General features: G+C 54.2%; 1 protein-coding gene across 2 annotated transcripts; it reads right to left on the bottom strand.

Moving 5' to 3' along the window:
• Nucleotides 1-1,622: 1,622 nt before the first annotated feature.
• On the bottom strand, nucleotides 1,623-15,033 carry LOC136303315 (uncharacterized). 2 transcript variants are annotated; one of them, XM_066207020.1, is made up of 4 exons: nucleotides 14,889-15,033; nucleotides 13,558-14,484; nucleotides 12,732-13,083; nucleotides 1,623-2,522 (listed from the first exon to the last, which is right to left on the bottom strand). In XM_066207020.1, the coding sequence occupies exons 1-4, from the start codon at nucleotides 14,901-14,903 to the stop codon at nucleotides 2,491-2,493; spliced, it is 1,326 nt and encodes a 441-aa protein (XP_066063117.1). In that variant the 5' UTR covers nucleotides 14,904-15,033; the 3' UTR covers nucleotides 1,623-2,490. The 2 variants fall into 2 exon arrangements, with proteins under 2 accessions (XP_066063117.1, XP_066063116.1); XM_066207019.1 differs by lacking the exon at nucleotides 1,623-2,522 and having other exon boundaries at nucleotides 10,745-13,083.
• Nucleotides 15,034-21,117: the final 6,084 nt, after the last annotated feature.

Genomic DNA, 21,117 nt, shown 5'->3' with positions numbered 1-21,117 from the left:
TTTGTTTATATCTGCAATCTGACCACTCTCATCTCCCCAAATACGTTTTCCACCGCTTAGAGATATTCTAGTATACTGCAGTCCAATACCATGGCGTTACAAAAGAATTTCAGCCTAAAACCAAGGCATCTTCTTATTCTCTCTCATCTAAGACGTGTCTCCTCCTTCACTGACCTTAGTGTCTCCATATTGTCTCTGTGTCTTCACTCAGTTCTTTTGTCTCACTTAAGAGAGGATTAGTGCTTTGCAAGTGTCATCTGTGCAAGGAACGAGTTAATATTCTCGCCCGGGCCTGCAGAGGTCATGATAGTTGCTGCGGGGCAGTGCCAAGCCGCCCCTGGTCTGCAGCTGCGTGATCTTTACCGTGGCTGGGGCCGCTCCCTGGGCAAGGGGTCTGGGTAAGGGCGGCTGGAGCTGTTTATTGTAGAGGATTCTTCAAAAGCCGCCCTGGGGGGTTCCCCCCCGTCCTCTGCCTGGCAGCTGCTGGAGGCCGGGCCCGGCCCTGCCAGGCCTCCTGGGGCCATGATGGGGGAGGCTTCACTGGCTGAAAGATGTTCACAGCCACGGGAGGCCCGATCCGGCCGGGACGGGGCCTTCTCTCCTCCCCTCCCCTGCCCGGTAGCCGCCAGGCCCGGCCCCACCCGGGGCTCGGTGGGTTTCCCGGGAAGGGGCCTGACCCTCGGCAGGGCCTGCCTGGCCCGGTCCCTGCGGCAAGGAGGGAGCCGGGCTCACTTGTTATCTCTTCTGAGGCCGGAAGGAAAGAGAGCTTCCCAGGATTTTTCCCAATTTTTAACGTGTGTATTCCCAGACATGTTACACCTTTGTAGTGGCTACACCAGATATCTTAGTCTCCTTGTGTTATCTCCTCCCTTTCTTAGAAAAATCACTTCTGTGCAAAAGCAGCCCAGCATGGTGGGATATTGAATTCCTAACAATAAGTGGCAATGTCGACTTTAGCCCATTGTTTGTTTGTTTGAACAGCTGGGAAGCCTATTTCTGCTTAGTGCAGCTGGATGTGTAGCTGAGGATAAATAAGGTGATAACTGAGATGGAACTTCCCATCCCTCACACTACCGTCTGTCCACAGGGCACAAAAGCAGCATCAGCACCTCCTCCAGCTCCCTCTGCCTCCAAAGAGGAGGCCAAAGAGGAGGAAGGCAGCGGTGAACTTCCTGATGTTCTGGGGGATGATGGTGAACTTCCCTCTGTACCACAAGATGATGGCAAACTTCCCTCTGTGCTGGGAGACAAGGGTGAACATCCCGCGGATTGGGACTACAACGTTGAGGCTCCCATGGTGTGGGACAAGGACAGTGGACATCTCCCAATGTGGGACGAGGATGTTGGACATCGCCTGGCATGGGATGAGAATGGCCAAGCTCCCACGGCATGGAGCAAGGATGACGGACATCTCCCGGTGTGGGATGAGGACGGAGGACATCCTGTGGCTTGGGAAGAGGAGGGTGAATGTCTCCCAGCATGGGAAGTGGAGGCTGAATGTCCGTGGCTTGGAAAGATGATGGCGAACTTGCAGCGTCTTGGGAAGAGGATGGAGAACCTCCCTCTGCTTGGGAAGAGGACACTGAACCTCCCTCTCCTGTGGGATCCTGGGCTGAATATTCTGACAGCAGCACAGGTGCCTGATGCAGCTGAGTATGTCTGCTCTGTTCCTGTGTGCCAGAGTGTAGTGGTTTAAGTGTCTTTTTTGTGGTGAGATAGGATTAGGAGAAAAGCAAAGCACGCTCAAACTTAAAGGGTGTAAAGATAGGTTTATTAACACATACTAAAAGAAGAAAATGAGAATCAAAATGAAGCCTTCAAAACACTTCTCCCTCCTCACAAACTGTTCACTTTCCCACTAACAACACAAAGGGACAAAACCTGGAACTCTTAGTCAGTTTCACCACTTTAGATAGTCTTTCATGAGTTCTTCGGGAGAGGAGCCTCTTTTAGAACACCCATGGAGACATTGCCACAAGAAAACAGTTCTCTGGTGGCTCCCATGTCTTGAATCTGCAGCTGCCTGGGGGAATTCTGCAAACCGTGAAGTCCCTCCCATTTGGCAGCTTTCCCTTTAGCTGCACTCATGGATCATATCAGCTTATTTAGGGTACTGTTTGCGGATGACTCTTCTAGTATAAAACGAAGGTTTTCTGCATCTATCTCCAAAATCATCTTCATCTCAAGGAACAAAGGTCTTCTTTTCCCTTGGGGCAGAGGGCCTCTCTTTATCTTCCTCTGTTCAAAATTCTCCATTGGATCACAGCTACATCAGTCCACAGCTATGACCAGAATTTTGTATCCCCCTAAAAGGCATTCTATAAATTACAGGGATATCTTAGTCCATTCTCCATAGCCTCACAAGAGAAGTCCAGCCCAAACTAGGCAACTCTTCAATGTCCTTCCCACCTGGGAATTTTACACTCTCTTCACTGACTTCCGTCTCATGCCGTGTCTCCACATCTCAATCACTCTGTGTTTTTCTCTCACTCAGAGAAGGATTAGTGCTTTGTACGTCCCATCTGTCAAGGAAAGAGTTACCATCGTACCCAGGCCTGTAGATGGGCGTGTGATCTCTGCCAGGCTGGGCTGCTCTGGCTGCAGGGCTGTTGGATTTCAAAGCTGCACCAATGGGAGGACTCAGGAACGGCGGCCGGGATCTCGGTAGCCAGGCTGGTGGATGCCTCCCCCCACCCCTCTGTCTCAGCAGGGGACGCCTCCCTTTGCCAGGCTGGCGGTGGGGCAGCCCTTAGGGTCGGCTGGATGTTAATGGCTGTGGCTTCCCCTTCTCCACCAGCAGCTGCTGGGCCCAAGGGCCAGGCCAGGCCAGGCTGGCTCCACCAACACAGGGGAGTGCCAGGGCCTGGCTGGCCCAGCCCGCTCCATGGAGCAGCTGCTGGGGCCTGGTTGTTACCTGCTCCTCAGGCCGGAAGGAAAAAAGGGCTCTTCACAGGATTTCTCTGATTTTTAACCCTGTGTGTTCGCAGAGGTGTGTCACCTTCCTAGTGGCTATATTAGCTGTCAATTTTTATGCCTAGTCACTAATTGGTCTTCCTATAACTTCCTCAGAAGAATCACTTCATTGCCAAACACCCACACTACACCTCCTCCCCTTTCCTGGTGCCTTTTGGCTTCCTAGTGTGGGGGAAGTTCCAAAAAGCTGGCCACGTGGTCCCGGGCTGGCATGGCTTTGTCCTGGTGGGTCGCAGGGAAGCCTCGGCACCTCAGCACCCTGGCCCCCCTTCCCAGCACTCCAGCCCAAGCTACCGCCAAGCACTCATGTGACCTTTATGCCAGTGCATTGCAGAGAAGTCTCTGCAGTGCGGCACTCTGGCCTCCCCTGCCCAGCACGGGGCAGCTGCTGAAAGCCACCGACACGGCCCCGACTTGCAGCCCCTGATACCCCAGCACAACCAAGCCGGCTCCTGACCCTCAGCAGTGCTGCACATAAACTGTGCCTAGCATTGCTGCCACCCCCATGGGGCCGGTGGGTACCGAAAGCCACCACGCTGGGCCCTGCTGGCCACCACCAGTGTGGACTAGCTCCCACTCACAGTTTATTAGATCCCCACGCAACCAAGCTAGCTCCTTACCCTTGGCTGTGCCGTACGCGAATTGTATCCAGCACCACCGTTGGCTGGGTTGGCAAGCGCTGGGAGTTACTGTGCTGGGTCCTTGCTTGCAGTCACTCGTGGGTTCCCATCCAAGGCTTCTGAGAGCCCGCACAACCAAGCCTGGCTCCGACCTTCGGCAGTGCCGCCTGCGAGCCACGCTTAGCACCACCGCTTCCACTGGGCCAGTCAGTGCTGGGAGTTACTGCGCCGGGTCCCTGCTGTCCGTCACTCACACAGACCAGCTCCCCTTTGCGTTTCCTGCCCAGGAAACCCCATATAACTCTTTGTTCATGGTCTCCGCTCAGGAAGCCCTGTTCACCTCCCTGCCCACGGTCTCCGCCTAGAAAACTCCACACACGATTCTCTCCGAGTGGCTTTCCCGCCGCTGGCACCAACCTCGTGCAACTGGGAAAACTCCGTACGTGTGGCTCCCTCAGAGCGGTGGTTCTGCCGCCACCAGTGCCAACTTCATGCAACTGGGAGAGCGCCATACACACGGCACCCTCTGAGCAACACTTTTCCCGCTGCCAGTTCCAGCTCTGTGGAACCGGATACCCTGCTATTGGGTCAGCCCAGCTGGGCTCTACTGCTTGGTGTCCTTGAGTCTGCAGTGCCAGAGCTTTGCTGCACTTAGCCCTACCGAACGCTGTTTACATGAATCTGCCTCCGCTTCTGGTGCCTGCTGTGAAAAATTCAAATCCTCAGAATGCTGCCTGGAGATCGATGATAAGAGTGAAGTCGTCAGAAATATTTCCACTGAAATCCATAAAATCGCCCACGTAGGTACTCAAGAGTGGACTCCTTTAATGGATACTAGCTGGTGGGGTGACTTCGGGGCATTTAAAGGGAAATGGTGGAAGAAGGCAGCCTTTATGGTGGTAGCTGCGTTAACGAGCTTGTTATTTTTACCCTGCCTACTCCCTTGTCTAATCCGGACAATATCATCCACAATCCAAGCGAGTACCCAAATTACAACAACAGCTACACAAACCAAGATCATGGTGTTAGAAAGTCAAAAAGAAGAGCATAAGAATGCCAGAAGAACTTATGACCAATACCAAAAATTAAGGAGATTCTATTCCCAAGAAACTAAAATTACTAATTGATGCGGGATTAATCCCGATTGTTGCCCTAACTTTGCCTGCTTTTCAGAGTTTGCATTTTGTTCTCACGCAGCTTCAAGAAAACAATGTATATTTTTAGAATTTATCTTTTTGTTTACATATTGCTCCTCTGGGAGGAGAAAGGTGACTGATGGTGGCCTTCACCAACGAGGTCAAAGAGGTGGCAACCTATGTAGCCAATCTTGGGCCTTCTGATGATTTTGTATACAAGATGGAGTCAGAAAATAAAAGATAGAACGTTCCTGCTGACCTTCCTGCTGCCTGCCTCATTCTTTCGTGTCCCAGAGTGTGACATCCGATCAAAAAGAAAGAGGGGGGATACCGTGAAAAATAAAACCCTAAAGTACGAGCTCTTAGTTAAAGTTATGATCATTAGAAGTTACTGCTCCAAGTTTACTTGTTGAATACTGTTGAATAGGTCTGATACCTTTACCCCTATCCCTCATCCCCCACTCCGTACCGGTACCCATTTTGTAACTGTATCCTTCCCGTCGGGCATTGCGTTCACCGCTCCCCGCACACCCCTAATGTCCACGACACCACCTGACATGCAAACTCCCATGGACCTTAGCACCAAGAGGAGGTGGAATGGACATCTAAAAACCCCTAGAGCCAGCGAGCCATTGCCCAGACAGGACTCCAAACTACATCAGTGAGCAGGGAAAAACAGCGGGCTTCTTGCTGGGGCTCCTTGCCTCGTCACCATGAGTGGAATAACACTCGCTCTGCATGACTACCCCGGACATAAAACGAGCAAGTGTCTTCCCAGGGACTCTCGCAAGCACGAAAGCCCCAGCCCTGCCAAGTGGCTGAGCTGAACACCTCCATCGGGAGCAGCGGCGGTGGGTGCACCGCTCAAGCCCCCAGCCAGAGCTGTTTTCAATAAAGGCTATTAAAAGGAGCGGGTCTCCTGGCCTGTTTTTAAAAGAATTTGTAAAAAATTCTTTAAAAAAGAATCTTCTAATAAATTTATCAGCACCAACCATCTTAGGAAGTTGAGATAACACCTTTCTAAACGTTCTGCAGTTGTGGCCAGTACCACAACCGACAGAGCACTGAGCAGCGCAGGCCTGGCCTGCTGGGCCTTCCTCCGCACACAGCGCCAGGAAGGTGCCCTTGGCAGCCTCCACAGTGCCACAGGCAAGCGGCACATACACTTACACAGCTCTGCCCACAGCTGACGGGGAGGGCTCATCAAAAAAAAGAAACCAAACAAACCACCAGGAAAAAAAACACTCCACTTGCAGTCAAGCACAGCTCCTCCCTGCCTCCCTCAGGACTTTCACCTGCACACACACGGCACCTGAGGCTGCAAGCAATCAGCGTTCCTCGGTCACGGCTGCAGCAAAAGCAGCTTGAGGACAGCCTTGCAGCAGCACTTTTCTCGGCCCACTGACAAAGGCCCCCTGGCAGGCAGCTGCAGGGCCCTGGCAAAGGGCAAGGCCCGGTTCCTCAGCCCACAGCGGGGAAAAGGCCTCTCAATCGGCCGCCCCTGGCACCTCAAGCCTGCTCCCAGGCTGCTTCACACACAGCATTCTTCGGGAGGACTGCGGCAAGCTGAGAGTCAGCTCTGCCTTCTCCACGCTCCATCTTCCAAAGCTGCCGGTCACAAGAAAGTTGGGCTCAGCTGCCGCGGCACAATCCCTCCTGGCCCCGGTCACAGCGCCGGCGAGGTCTTGGCGTGCCCAGGCTTTGCTGCAGCCACAAGGAAATCTCCTGCCTCGGCCTCACCTCTCCTGCTCAGCCAGACTCCCCAGCGCCCCAGCAGCAGGGAATTCTCGCATCTGGCTGCTGCCGGTGCCGGCAAACGCCGCACCTGGGACCTGCAGGGGCTGGCACTTTGCTGGATCTCAACTCCTGGCACTGCCAAATTCCCACATCGGGCAGTGCCGCTGCCAGCAAACATCAGATTTCAGGCTCCAGGTGCTGGTAACCTTTGGCTGTGTGGATTTCCCACTGAGGCGAGACAGTTTAACCAAACCTTCCTGGTTGGAGAAGAGTTGGAGAGATTCTTCACCACACACTGGCATGGGCACAAATGACCCAATCTGGCCACACAGAGAGAATTCATTACCAACTGAATCACAGCAGCACAAGGAGTACGGAAATAAATTTCTCCAATACCTTCCATGCGCCTAACGGTGATCACCAGGACCACGGATCACCAGGGCTCTGCCCAACGGGGGTCACTGGGGATCATCCAATGCCGATCTTCCCATGGGGGATGGAGCTGGAGCAGCGCACGAAGCTCTTCCCACACTCGGGGCACTCACAGGGATTCCCTTAGTGCTGCCTCCGTTGGTGTTGGGTCAAGTGACGCGTTTCTGACGAGCTCTTCCCACACTGAGGACACTCATAGGGCCCCTCCCTGGTGTGGATGTGCTGGTGCCCGATAAGGTGGGAATTGCGGTTAAAGCCCTTCCCACATTCCAAGCACCTGTAGGGCCGTTCCCTGGTGTGGATTGTTTGGTGCCGGATTGGGTTGGAGCTGAGGCTGAAGCTCTTCCCACATTCCCCACATTCATCGGGTCGCTCCCCTGTGTGGATCCTCTGGTGCTTAATGAGGTCAGAGTTACTGCTGAAGCTCTTCTCACATTCCAAGCCCTCATAGGGCCATTCCCGTTTGCCATTGTGGATTTTCTGGTGGCTGATGAGGTGGCACCTCTGTCTGAAGCCGTGGAATAGAATAAAAGAAAGAATGAAAGAAAAAAGGATCTTGAGGTGTTTGTTGAGGTTGGAGTTCTGGTTGAAGCTCTTCTTGTCATTGTAGGACACCAAAGATGAAAGACTCCAAATATTTCAGAAGGCAGAGCGTAGAAAAAAGGCGTTGTTGTCTAATGCTTACCACCTTTTATATGGTGTTTTGATACAGACTTAACATGATTGGTGAATAGGAACAACCACCTCTCTAATCCCATTGGTTAAACTAGAGAAACAGCAAAACACCACCTGGAGAAAGATTGTTTCGAGAAAGGATAGTTGTTTGCCGAGATTGTTTTGAGAAGAAGTTTTCTTGAGAAATTTTTCCTTGGGAAAATGTGAGCAGCTGCTAGAAGGCTAAAATCTCTCAGACCCAGAAATATCAGGCCCACATCTCACCCTTTTCTGTAAAAAAAACCAAAAAAACCCCAAAAAACCAAACAAAAAACCCAACAAAAAAATCCAAAACCAAAACCAAAACAAACAAAAAAAACCCAAAAAACAAACAAAACAAAACAAAACAAAACAAAAAAAAAAAAAAAAAGAAGGAAAAGCAACACTTGCTCCCCTCTCCGCAGAGCCCGCGCAGAAAGCAGAAGAAGTGCAGCCCAGGAGGTTTCTTCAGGAAACCATCAAACAGAACCTCAATCAGGTACTGACTTTGTGTGGTCAGAGAGATTTTTAGCACAAGCCGCCAAGGTAGAACCCAAGAAGAGCAAAATGTTCATTGTCTGCTTTTGGAGGGACCATCCGAGTGGTCACCCACATCTTCTGCATCTGGGTCATCACTTGAAGGTTCCTCCACTTGCTGCACCCACAGGCGTTCTTGTAGCTGGGTCCCACACAGCCTGTTTTGTCACCCCAATCAGACTTTCTCTCCCAAACTTTACCAGGAAGAAAGCACAGAGAGAGAACAGAAACAATTCTTGTTGGTGAGAAAAGCTGCACTGGGAAATGAGATGCAGCTCCCAACAAACACGTCTCACCTCCAAGCAGGTGAGCCAGAGGAGAAAGAGCAAATCAAGGGCAGGATAAAGCAAACCTGCTGCACAAAGGAGAGAAAAGTCTTCAGCAAATTACATTTGAAAGCCCACAGAATGTAAAATGCCACATATGACAGTTGCCATTGACACGACTCTGAGTTGCTGGTGGAATTAATACCACCAGGAAAAGCATAAAATACCCTAAAAAAGGCAGTCAGAGGAAGTTATTAAAAATTATTAAGTGACATTTGTCTCCAGTAGAGACACGAAAGAATGAGGAAGGCAGCAAGAAGGTCAGCAGGAAAGTTCCGTATTTAATTTTCTGACTCCATCTTATATACAATTCTCTCAGAAGGCACGAGATTGGCTACATAGGTTGCCACCTTTTTGACCTCGTTGGTGAAGGCCACCATCAGTCACCTTTCTCCTCTCAGAAGAGAAATATGTTAAAAAAATGATAAATTCTAAAAATACACATTGTTTTCTTGAAGCTGCGTGAGAACAAAATACAAACTCTGAAAAGCAGGCAAAGTTGGGGCAACAGACATTTCTTTGTACCAGCCAGATTTCATAAACTTCATCTGACTCCTTAAAAAACAATCTAGCATAAATCTCGGAATTCTTAAAAAGTTCAGTACAAAGAGGCATAAGCTACTGGCAAATGAAAATCAGCTTCTATTTTACAAAAGCAGAGATGGGGAGACATGGGTGTTGCACATCAGCCACCTTAATTGTATTGGGAAAAAGCAAATACATGACTGAAGACAGAAGCAACTACAGCAAAAGTTGCTTTTAAATGCTGGACAGAAAGCTGCAAAGAGAAGCACCAGGTATGACACTCTCATGAAAATCTCACCAACTACACACTTGTTTCTTCTTCTTGCTTTGGCACACTCAGGAACTCCTTTTAACCTTCCCAAAGGAGAGTAGCATTTCAAAATATCACCACCACCCTGCAAAAAGAAAACTGACCCAACTCAAACCAAATCCTTTCCCCAAACCATTCCCCCAGACTCGTGCTACAGATTAGCTGTTAGAATTCAGTATGATTTGCTGCTGTGATTCCCAGTGGTCCCAGGCCTGCCACGCCTGCAGCCCCTTCGGTATTCACGTTTGGGTCGGGCGGCGACACAGCCCTCCTGGGGCAGGGCTGGGTTAGGGTTATGGTTTAGGGTTAGGGTCTAACCGCAAGTCGACAGAGATCACGCCCACCCGGACTCCCGCCGACTGCGCAGGGACGGCGGGGTTCCCGACAAACCGCAGCGAGGATTGGCAGGCCCCAGGGTCAGCATGGAAACAGGGACAGACCCCTCCCCGATCGGCACGGGGAAACGCTCTGCGGGGGAAGAGGGAAGAGCCCGGAATCTCCGCAGTTCGGACAAACTGCAGAAATCGTCGTCTGTGGTTCCAGCTCCGCCACCGATGTCTTTCCATTCCCCCTCCCACCATGGAAAAAGCATGGAGAATGGATTGCATCCCATAGCCTCTCACTCCCCCAGTGCAGAGTGGAGCAGCACCTGCGGAGCAGGGTGGGGAAGAGTCCCAAAGGTCCCGAGGCCCTCCCATTCCCGCTGGCCACCTGGGACCCCGTCATGGGAGTCAAATCCCCCATCCACGGCTTGGCCCCAGAATGGGAAACACGGGCCTAGTGCAGAGCGCCGGGCTGGGCGCGAGGGAAGACGCCCAAAGCGCAGACAGGTTCAGAGTCCATCCCAGCCTCTATTGTTTCAGTGTCCACAAGAACACAGCCCAAATCAGTCTCTGCCCCTCCCTCAGAGCAGAGACCTCTTCTTTGGTCAAAATTTTGGAATTAGAGGTGTCCCTGTAATTTTGGAGCAGGGTGATGAATTTTGTCCAGGAAACAAGCAAACTTGCTGCTTCTATAATTCCAGAGTACAGAGACTCGGACAGGCTGTCCCCTACTGACTGCCGTAACTCTTTTGATATCGCTTTTTCAGCACTAGAGAAAAACCCACGTTCTTTTCTCCAGAGACACAACGCCTTAAAATGGTCTCTGGAAATGTCCACTGCTTGACACTGTAAAGCATCTTCCCACGTTTCCAGTCTCAAGTCATCCGCTGGAGCTAATGTAGGAACGATCGTTTTGCTGCTCACTGGGGGATGTGTCCTGGCGATTAAAATTCTCCTCCTCAACGGAAAGAGGAAGGCAAGCAGGCAAAAGTCCGCGCGGCTGGGACTACTGAAACCTTCTTTTTAGGACTGGGGTTAAGTACAGTAACTTGTCCCGCAGCTGCAGTCCAGTTGGGGTCACCAGATGTCACTGTGTGACACGAAACACTCCAAATAATTCAGAAGGCAAAAGGTATAGAAAAGAAATCTCTTTATTGTCCAATTCTTACTACCTTTTATAAGGTGCTCCGATACAGACTTCACATGGTTGGTGAATAGGAATGACACCTCTTTAATCCCATTGGTTAAACTAGGGAAACAGAAAACACCACCCGGACAAAGATTGTTTTGAGAAAGGATAGTCGTTTACCAAAACGGTTTTGAGAAAAGCTTTCCTGAGGAACTTTTCCTTGGGAAAATGTTAGCAGCAGCTATGCGGGCTACAATTCTCTCGGGCCCACAGTTCGCTCGCTGATTTTTTGAGGGCATTCCATGTTTTCTGTTCAAGAGGCCACAGATCTATCCAAACAGGCTGATCAGTTTTCCATGGTAACTTAATAACGATAACTTAATATAATGATAACCTAATAATGATAACTTAATAAGTCATTAATGATAACCTAATAAGGATAACTTAATAATGAGTGGCAGGCATCGCTGTGGTTTCCATCAAGAATCCATTTGCATCTTTATTCCCCACTGGGACAACACATCTCTCCCCCATACTGTGACGAACCTCCCCACATAGGGCCGGATTTCTGCTGTCTTTCCTTCGGGACCCGTGACAGTAATCATGGATTCACTTTGCTCACACTTTGCAGCTCCTCCAAACCCTGTGAGAAGACACTCGGGCGGCCCCAGATTCCAATCGCTCGGCCAATGTTTAAGAGAAATCACAGTGACACATGCCCCTTGGTCCATCCCGCCTGTAATCTTAACTTTTTTACCACACTGCATATGTGTCAGACTGCACTCCAGCTCTTGCCATTCCTTGGTGATATATAATTCCCAAGGGATCTTACAGGTCAGGTTAAAGCTCTCAGAAGGTATTTTTCGGTATCCAGCTTGCTTATTTCTATTTATTGGCAGTGCAATAGCAATAGCTATTGGTGTTTTTGGTTGAACTACCACTGAAGTCTTGCGAGCAAGAGCTAAAACCCTCAGCTCTTCATTACAATTTGCTGAAACGACAGTTGGAAGAACTGAAAGTCCAAGAGTTCTATTATTGTGCTTACCTACAATTAGAAAGTCTTGTCTTTGCTTTGAAATACCAGTAATTCCTACAGGAAGGCATTCATGGGAATAGTTTTTAAAAGAATATATTAATTTGGACGTTGCCAGTTCACACCGTGTCCCTGGGGGTAATAAATCGGGGTGTTTTGGGAGACAGCCGGCGGTTTCACAAACTGCACCTGGCTCGGGTTTTCCCCAGGTATCCTCAGGTTGTTCAGGTGTTCCTGTCATTGAGCTGCTGTTACTTGTTTCACCACACAACGGCGCTCTGCGCTGTTTTCTGCACAGCATCAGGGTGTCCTCGATGGCTTCTTGTCGCCGCTTGGCCACCGAGCGGCCACTGGGGCCACCAGGGCTACCAGAGCCACTGGAGCCACAAGGGCCACTGGGGCTACCAGGACTAACAGGGCTACCAGAGTCACCAGTGCCACTGTGGCTACCAGAGCCACCAGGGCTACCAGAGCTAATGGGGCCACCAGAGCCACCAGGGACACTTGAGAGGAGGTCGTCGATGTCCCGAAGTGTTCCCCGCAGGTGACGCTTGGTCAGTTGGGCGGTGTCCTTCCACAGCTGCTCTAACTCGGCCACCGCAGCCACCAAGTCCTTGGGGACATCAGGGGACGCCTCCTCTGCCTCCTTGAGGGCGGCCTCGATGAACAAGAACAGGCCGTGCGTCTCCCGGGGGCGCGCCCTGGCTTTCCTACACACGCTCACCAAACGCAACAGCAGCCTCTGGGCCTTCTTCACCCACTGCTCCCTCTCGGTGGCCTCCCCCGCCTGCCTGGTGGCCTCCATGGCCTTCAAAATCCGGGCCTCCTGAGCGGCCAGCACCAAGGGCTGGGTCACCACCTTCTGATAGACCACGGCCATCAGGCTTTGCCCAGTTATCCCCTTGTTGGCGGTCTTGTCCCACAGGTCCCCAGCCAGGTCGGTGGCCGTGTCCTCACCCTCCAAGGCCTTGAGGAGCTCCAAGACCTTGTCATGCAGCCAGGCCCAGCTCTCACTGAGCGCCTTCACCCGCTCCCACCAGGGTTCGACCGCGGCTCTCACATCGTCCCAGGGGGCCCCCGGGGTGGTCCTGAGGGCGACCAGGGCCCGGCGCAGGGAGGTGACACCGCGCTGGTTCAGGTATGTGAAATGACCACAGCCCACAGTGTCCCGCAGCTCCCGGCTGAATTTCCTCAGGGCTGCCTGCAGGGACTCTGGGCACAGGAGCGGCTGCAGGCGCCTGTGTGGCGTGGTCACGGTGGCAGCCAGATTGCCCGGGGTGGCCACCACATCCACCTGCTCCTTCAGCACCTGGGGAGGGGACAGGGGACGTGGTGGGGACTTCAAGGCACTTGTGGCCTCCTGCGGTCTCCTTTGTCCCATCCCTGGAGAGCTCAGCTGTCCCGTGTCCCTCTGTCACCCTCTTGTCCCCTCCGCCACCCCCCTGCCACTGCCTGCTATTGCTCCTGCCACCCTCCTCATCCCCTCTGCCACCCCGTGCCACGCCCTACTGTCCCCCCACCCGTCACCCTCATTCCCCTCCACCGCCCTGTCACCTCCCCACTTCCTCCCATGCCTTCCTGTCCCCTTTGCGACCCCGTGTCCTTTCCTACCACCTCACCTGTCCCCTCTGTACTCCCACTGTCCCCTCTGCCCCCTATCGCCACCCCCCGTGTCCTCTCTGTCCTCTCCTGCCACCCCCCGTGTCTCCCCTCGCCGCCCTCTGTGTCCCCTCTGTGCCCCCACATGTCCCCCCCGTCCCCTCCCACGCCGGGATTGTCGCACCTCACCACCCTCCAGGACCGCTGGTGACACTCCGGGGAGACTCTGGGCACAGTCTGGGGACTCTCCAGGACAATCCGAGGGGACACCAGGGCCAACAGGGCTACCAGAGCCACCAGAGGGACTTGAGAGGAGGTCGTCGATGTCCTGAAGTGTCCTCAGCAGGTAACCCCTGGTCAGGTGGGAGCTGGCCTTCCACAGATCCTCAAACTCAGCCACCGCAGCCACCAAGGCCACGGGGACATCGAGGGACGCGTCCTTTGTCCCCATCAGGGCGACCTTGATGTTCCAGAGCTGGAAGTGCAGCTGCCAGGGGAGGAACCTGGCTTTCGTACACGTGGTCACCAAACGCAACGCCAGCCTTCGGGCCTCCTTCACCCACTGTTCCCTCTCGGTGGCCTTCCCCGCCTGCCTGGTGGCCTCTTCTGTGGCCTCCAAGTCCATAAAAATCCGGGTGTGCTGCACGGCCGCTGCCAAGGGCAGGGTCATGGCCATCTGAAAGGCCAAGGCCACCAGGCTGCTCCCAGTTATCCCCTCGTTGGCCGTCTTGTCCCAAAGGTCCCCAGCCGGGTCGGTGGCCGTGTCCTCGCCCTCCAAGGTGCTGACGAGCTCCAAGGCCTTGCTAGCCAGCCAGGCCCAGCTCTCACTGAGCGCCTTCACCCGCTCCCACCAGGGTTTGACCGCGGCTCTCACATCGTCCCAGGTGGCCCCCGGGGTGGTCCCGAGGGCGACCAGGGCCTGGCTCAGGGGGGTGACACCGTGCTCGCTCAGGGAGGTGACATCGCCGTGGCCCAGGGTGTCCCGGAGCTCTTGGCTGAATTTCCTCAGGGCTGCCTGCAGGGACTCTGGGGACACGTCCCTGCGTGGCGTGGCCGTGGTGGCAGCCAGAACGCCCAGGGTGGCCACCACATCCACGGGATTGCCCAGCACCTGGGGAGGGGACAGGGGAGGTGGCACTGACCTCGTGGCACTTGTGGCCTCCTGGGGTGGCCCCTGTGCCCTCCTGGGGTCTCCTTTGTTCCCTCCCTGGAGAGCTCAGCTGTCCCCTCTGCCCCTTTGTCACCTCCTTGTCCCCTCTGCCACCCTCCTGCCACCCCTTGCTGCTCCCCCCGTCCCCTCCTGCCGCCCCCGCGTTCCCTCCTGCCACACCCCATCCCCTCCTGCCACACCCCGTCCCCTCCTGCCACCGCCCATGTCCCTCCTGTCCCCTCCTGCCAACCCCCCGTGTCACCTCTGTCCCCTCCTGCCACCCCCATCTCCCCCCCGTCCCCTCCTCCACCGCCCGTGTCCTCCCCGTCCCCCTCCCCCCCCGTCCCACGCCAGGATTGTCGCACCTCGTCGCTCTCCATGACCGCTGGGGACACTGCGGGGACACTCCGGGGACAGTCTGGGCACAGTCTGGGGACACTCCGGGACAATCCGAGGGGTGAACAGCACCGGCCGGCCGCCGACAGGCCCGGACACTCGGACCGCGGCCGCGACAAGATGGCGCCGCCGGCGAAGGGGCGGGGCGGCGCACGGAGCGCGGTGACGTCACTGCCCTGGCCCCGCCCCCACCCACGGGGCCACCGCGAGATCCCCAAAATGCCGCCCGGAGTGTCCCCAGTGTCCCGCTGAGTGTCCCCAGCAAGCCCCAAGTGCCCCCCGATGTCCTGTTGGGGACACTGGGGACACACTGGGGTCCTGCTGGGGACACTGCGAGGACATCCCGCGCCTCCATTCATTGCCCGCCAGGCCACGCCCCCTTCTCCCGCGCTCCTGTTGCCGCGCCCTTCCCAATCCCCGCCCCCCCGCTCCCCTCTGGAGCGCCCCACGCCAGCGTCACCATCCCAGTGCCACCACCCCATAGTCACCATCCCAGTGTCACCATCCCAGCGTCACCATCCCAGTGCCACCACCCCATAGTCACCATCCCAGTGTCACCATCCCAGTGCCACCACCCCATAGTCACCATCCCAGTGCCACCATCCCATAGTCACCATCCCAATGTCACCATCCCAGTGTCACCATCCCAGCGTCACCATCCCAGTGCCGCCATCCCAGTGCCACCACCCCATAGTCACCATCCCAGTGTCACCATCCCATAGTCACCATCCCAGTGCCACCATCCCAGTGTCACCATCCCAGTGCCACCACCCCATAGTCACCATCCCAGTGCCACCACCCCATAGTCACCACCCCGCTGTCACCATCCCAGTGCCACCACCCCATAGTCACCATCCCAGTGTCACTATCCCAGTGCCATCACCCCATTGTCCCCACACCAGTGTCACCATCCCAGTGCCACCATCCCATTGTCCCCACGCCAGTGTCACCATCCCAGTGCCACCATCCCATTGTCCCCACACCAGTGTCACCATCCCAGTGTCCCCAGTGCCACCACCCCATTGTCCCCATGCCAGTGTCACCATCCCAGTGCCACCACCCCATTGTCCCCACACCAGTGTCACTGACCCAGTGTCCCCAGTGCCATCCCAGTGTCCTCAGTCCTGTCCCAGTGCTCCCAGACCCCTCCCAGGGTCCCCCACCCTGTCCCAGTGTCCCAGTTGTGTCCCAGTGTCCCCAGTCCCCTCCCAGTGTCCTCAGTCTCTTCCTGATCTCCCCATCCCAGTGCCCCCAGTCCTGTCCCAGTATCCCCATCCCAGAGTCACCAGTCCCATCCCGGTGTCCCCAGCTCCATCCCAGTTTCCCTGTCCCAGTGCCGCCAGGGCTGTCCCCATGTTCCCAGTTCCATCCCAGTGTCCTCAGTCCTGTCCCAGTGCCACCACACCAGTGTCCCCAGGACTGCCTCGGTGTCACCACCCCAGTGCTCCCAGTCCCATCCCAGTGTCCCTAGTCCCATCCCAGTGTTCCCTCCCAGTGTCACCAGTCCCGTCCCAGTTTCACCAACACAGTGCCACCAGTCTTGTCCCAGTGTCCCTTTCCCAGTGTCCCCAGTTGTGTCCCAGTGTCACCAGTTCCATCCTGGTGTCCCCAGTTCCGTCACAGTTTCCCTGTTCCAGTGCTACCAGCCCAGTGTCCCCAGGGCTGCCTTGATGTCACCACCCCAGTGTCACCAGTTTCACCTCAGTGTCCCCAGTTTCATCCCAGTGTCACCAGTCCTGTCCCAGTGTCCCCAGTTCTGTCCCACTGTCACCAACCCAGTGCCACCAGCGCAGTGTCACCAACCCAGTTCCACCCCAGTGTTCCCAGTCCCATCCCAGTGTCCCCAGTCCCTTCCTGATGTCCCCATCCCAGTGTCCCCTTCCAGTGCCCCCAATCCTGTCCCAGTATCTCTGTCCCAGTGTCACCACTCCCATCCCAGTGTCCCCAGTCCCATCCCAGTTTCACCAATACAATGCCACCACTCCTGTCCCTGTATCCCTGTCCCAGTGTCCCCAGTTGTGTCCCAGTGCCACCAGCCCCATCCCAGTGTAACCAGCCGTGTCCCCAGTTCTGTCCCACTGTCACCACCCAAGCGCCACCAGCCCCGTGTCACCAACCCAGTTCCAGCCCAGTGTCCTTAGCCCTGTCCCAGCGCCACCAGCCCGGTGCTCCCAGTGCCAGCCCAGTGCCACTGCCCCATCGTCCCCATACCAGTGTCCCCACCCCATTGTCTTGAGACTTCATAACCCGGAGCTGTAATTGGATAATCGACCCCAGTATGGAAACGGACCAAAACGTACAAAGGTGTGAAACTCATGACCGGGGCCCACCCTGGGTCGATCCCGGGTCCATTCTCGGTCTATTTTGGGCCCACCCAGGGACCCTTTTGGGTCCATTTCGCTCCATCCTGGGCCAATTTTGGGTTCATCATGCATCCGTTCTCAGTCCATTTTGGGTCCATCCTGGGTCCACTCTGGGTCCATTTTAGTCCCTTTTTGGGTCCGATTTGGGTCCATCCTGGGTCCATTTTGGTCCACCTTGGGACCATTTTGGGTCCATTCTGGGTCCAGTTTGGGTCCAGTTTGGTCCAACGTGCAATGATTTTGGTCAGATTTTGGTCCATCTTGGGTCCATCTTAGTCCAATTTGGGTCCATCCTGGCTCCATCTTGGGTCAATCCTTTGTCCATTTTCGGTCCATTTTCGGTCCATCCTGGGTCCATTTTGGTCCATCTTGGGACAATTTTGGGTTCATCCTGGGTACATCCTGAGTCTATTTTGGATCCGTTTTGGGTCCAATTTGGGTCCATCTTGGTTCCATTTTGGGTCCATTTTGATCCATTTTGGACCCATCCTGGGTCCATTTGGGTTCATCTTGGGACAATTTTGGGTCGATCCTGGTAACATCTTGGGCCTGTCCTGGGTCCATTTCGGGGCCATCCTGGGTCCATTTTGAGACCATCCCGGGCCCATTTTGGGTCCATTTTGGTCCATCCTGGGTGCATTTTGGTCCATCTTGAGGCCATTTTGGGTCCATCTTCGGACAATTTTGGGTCCATTTAGGTCCATTTTGGGTCCATTGGGGTTCATTTTGGGTCCCTGTGGGTCCATTTGGGTCCATCCTGGGCCCATCCTGGGCCCATATTATCTTTGGTCAATCCTGAGTCCATTTTGGGTCCATTCTGGGTGCATTTTTGGTCCAGATTTGGTCCATTTGGGCTCAATCCTGGTGTAATTTTGGGGGCATATTGGTCCCATTTGAAGCCATTTTGCATCTTTTTTGGTCCATCTTGAGACAATTTTTGGTCCATCCTAAGCCCATCCTAAGTCTGCTTGAGGTCCATTTTGTGTCCACCCTGGGTCCATCTTGGATCCATCCTGAGTCAATCCTGGACCCATCTTAAATCCGTTTTATGTCCATGCTGGGTCCGTTTCGGGTCCATTTGACCCCTCCTGGGTCAATTTTGGATCCAATTTGGTCCTTTCTGGGTCCATTTTGGGTCCCTCTAGGGACAATTTTAGGTCCATCCTGGGTTCATTCTGGGCCCATACTGTGTCCATTTTGTGTTCATCTGGGGAAAATTTTCCGTCCATCTTGGGTCCATATTGGGTCCATGCTGAGTCCACTTTATGTCCATCCTGGGTCCATCCTTGGTCCATTTTGGATCCATTTTAGTTCCAATTTCGGTCCATTTCGGTACATTTTGGGCCTATCCTGGGTCCATTTTGGGTAAACCCTGAGTCTATTTTAGGTCCATTTCGGGCCCACCTCAAGCCCATTTTGGGTCCATCTTTGGTCCATTTTGGATCCATCCTGGGTCTGTCCTGAGTCCATTTTGGATCCATTTTGGGTCCATTTTGGGTCCATTTTAGGTCTGTTTGGGTTCATCCGGGATGCATCCTGGATCCATCCTGAGTCCATTTTGGGCCCATCTGGGGTCCATCTTGGGTCCTTCCTGGCTCCATTTTGGGTCCATCCCGGGTCCATTCTGGGTCCATCCCGGGTCCATGTTGGGTCAATCATGGGTCCATCTTTGGTCCATCCTTGGTCCATCTTTGGTCCATCCTTGGTCCATCCTGGGTCCATTTGGGGTCAATCCTGGATCCATCAAGGGTGCATTTTGGGTCCACTTTGGGTCCATTTTTGGTCCATTCTGAGTCCACTTTGTGTAAATCCTTCTTCCATTTTAGATTTATTCTGGCTCCATTTCGGGTCCATTTTAGGTCTGTTTGGGTTCATCCTGGGTCCATCCTGAGTCCATTCTGGGTCCATTCTGGGTCCATCTTGGGTCCACTTTGCATCTATCCTGGGTCCATTTTGGGTCCAGCCTGGGTCCATACTGCGTAAATGCTGAGTCCATTTTAGATTTATTCTGAGTCCATTGTTGGTCCATTTTGGGTCCATCCTGGGTCCATTTTGGATCCAATTTATGTCCATCCTGGGTCCATTTTGCATCCATTTTGGGTCTATCTTTCTTCCATTTTGGATCCATCTTTCTTCCATTTTGGATCCATTTTGGGTCCATTTTGGGTCCATTTTAGGTCTGTTTGGGTTCTTCCTGGGTCCATCCTAAATCCATTTTGGGTCCACTTTGGGTCCCTTTTGGGTCCATCTATGGTCCATCTATGGTCCATTTTGGGTCCATCCAAGGCCAATTTAGGTTCATCTTGGGTCCATTTTGGCATGTACTAGGTTCGTCTTGGATTAATTTTTGGTCCATCCTGTGTCCATTTTAGGTCCTTCCTGGGTCCATCCTTCTTCCATTTTAGATCCATTTTGGTCCATTTTGGGTCCCTTTTAGGTTCGTTTGAGTTCGTCCTTGGTCCATCCTGAGTTCATTCTGGGTCCACCCTGGGTCCTTCCTGGGTCGATTTTGTGTTTATCTGGGGAAAATTTTGGGTCCATCCTGGGTCCATTTTCATCCATCCAGTGTCCATTTTGGATCATTTTGTGTCCATTTTTTGTTTATTTTGGGTCCATCCTGAGTCCATTTTGGGTCCATCCAGGGTCTATCCTTGGTCCATTTTGATTACATTTTGGTTCTGGTTTTGGTCCATACTGAGTCCATTTTGGGTCCATCCTTGGTCCATTTTTTGTCCATTTGGGTCCACCCTGGGTCCATTTATGTCCATTTTTGGTCCATTTGGGTCCATCCTGGCTCCATGCTGAGTCCATCTTGGATCCATTCTGGGTGCACTTTGAGTCCATTTTGGTCCATTTTGAGTCCATCCTGGGTCCAACTGAGGTCCATCCGGAGTCCATTTTGGATGTGTCCTAGGTCAGTCATGGGTCCATTTTGGGTTCATCTTGGGTACATTTTGGTCCGTTTTGCCTCCATTTGGGTCCATCCTGGGTCCACTCTGGGGCCTATTTTGGTCCATCCTCGGTCCATTGTGGGTCCAGTTTAGGTCCATACTGAGTCCATTTTGTGTCCATTTTGAGTCCATCCTGGGTCCACTTTGGGTCCATTGTGGGGCCTCCTCCTCTTGCTGTCCCCTCCTGGTGGCCAGCCCTGCTTGCCTGGTGGCCCCCATGGGCTCCTCCCTGACCACGGTGGGCACCACTACCACGGGAAATAGCGTGTGGCCACCGCTGAGGCCAGGGCCACCAGCAGCTTCCAGGCCGAAGCCACCAGGCTGTCCCCAGCTGTCCCCCGGCCGGAGATCTCATCCCGCAGGTCCGTGGCCTGGGCGGTGGCCTCGGCGATGACCTTGACCCAGCCTTGTCCTCCAGGGCGTGGCGGAGCAACCTGGCCTGTACAGGCAGCACGAACCAGCTCATCTCAAACACCTCCACCGACTCCCACCAGGCTCTGGCCGCGGCTCTCACATCAGCCCAGGTGACCCGCGGGGTGGCCCCAAGGGTGACCAGGGGCTAGCCCAGGGGGGTGACACCGCGCTGGTGCAGGGAGGTGACATTGCAGTGGCCTTCACCCCATGCCAGATTCGTTGCACTTCCTGGGGCTCCATGGCCACTGGGGACACTCTGGGGACACTCCATGGGGCCAACAGGACCCGGTGACAGTTGTGGAGACATGGCGCGGCCGGCAGGAAAAAGGAAGAGGTGACATCATCACCCCGGCCCTGCCCCCCATCTGCAGGGCCACCGTGAGGTCCCCAATGTCACCCTGAGTGTCCCCAATGTCCCCGAGCAAGGTCAGGGTGACCAATAATCAACACCTAAATTTCTCAGGGACGAA

Source organism: Chamaea fasciata, unplaced genomic scaffold, assembly GCF_029207755.1.
Source record: "Chamaea fasciata isolate MVZ Bird 193981 ecotype frontalis unplaced genomic scaffold, bChaFas1.0.hap1 SCAF_32, whole genome shotgun sequence".
NCBI classification, from domain to species: domain Eukaryota; kingdom Metazoa; phylum Chordata; class Aves; order Passeriformes; family Sylviidae; genus Chamaea; species Chamaea fasciata.
Note: the sequence above shows the minus strand (reverse complement) of the source record. Positions and strands in the feature narration are given on the sequence as shown.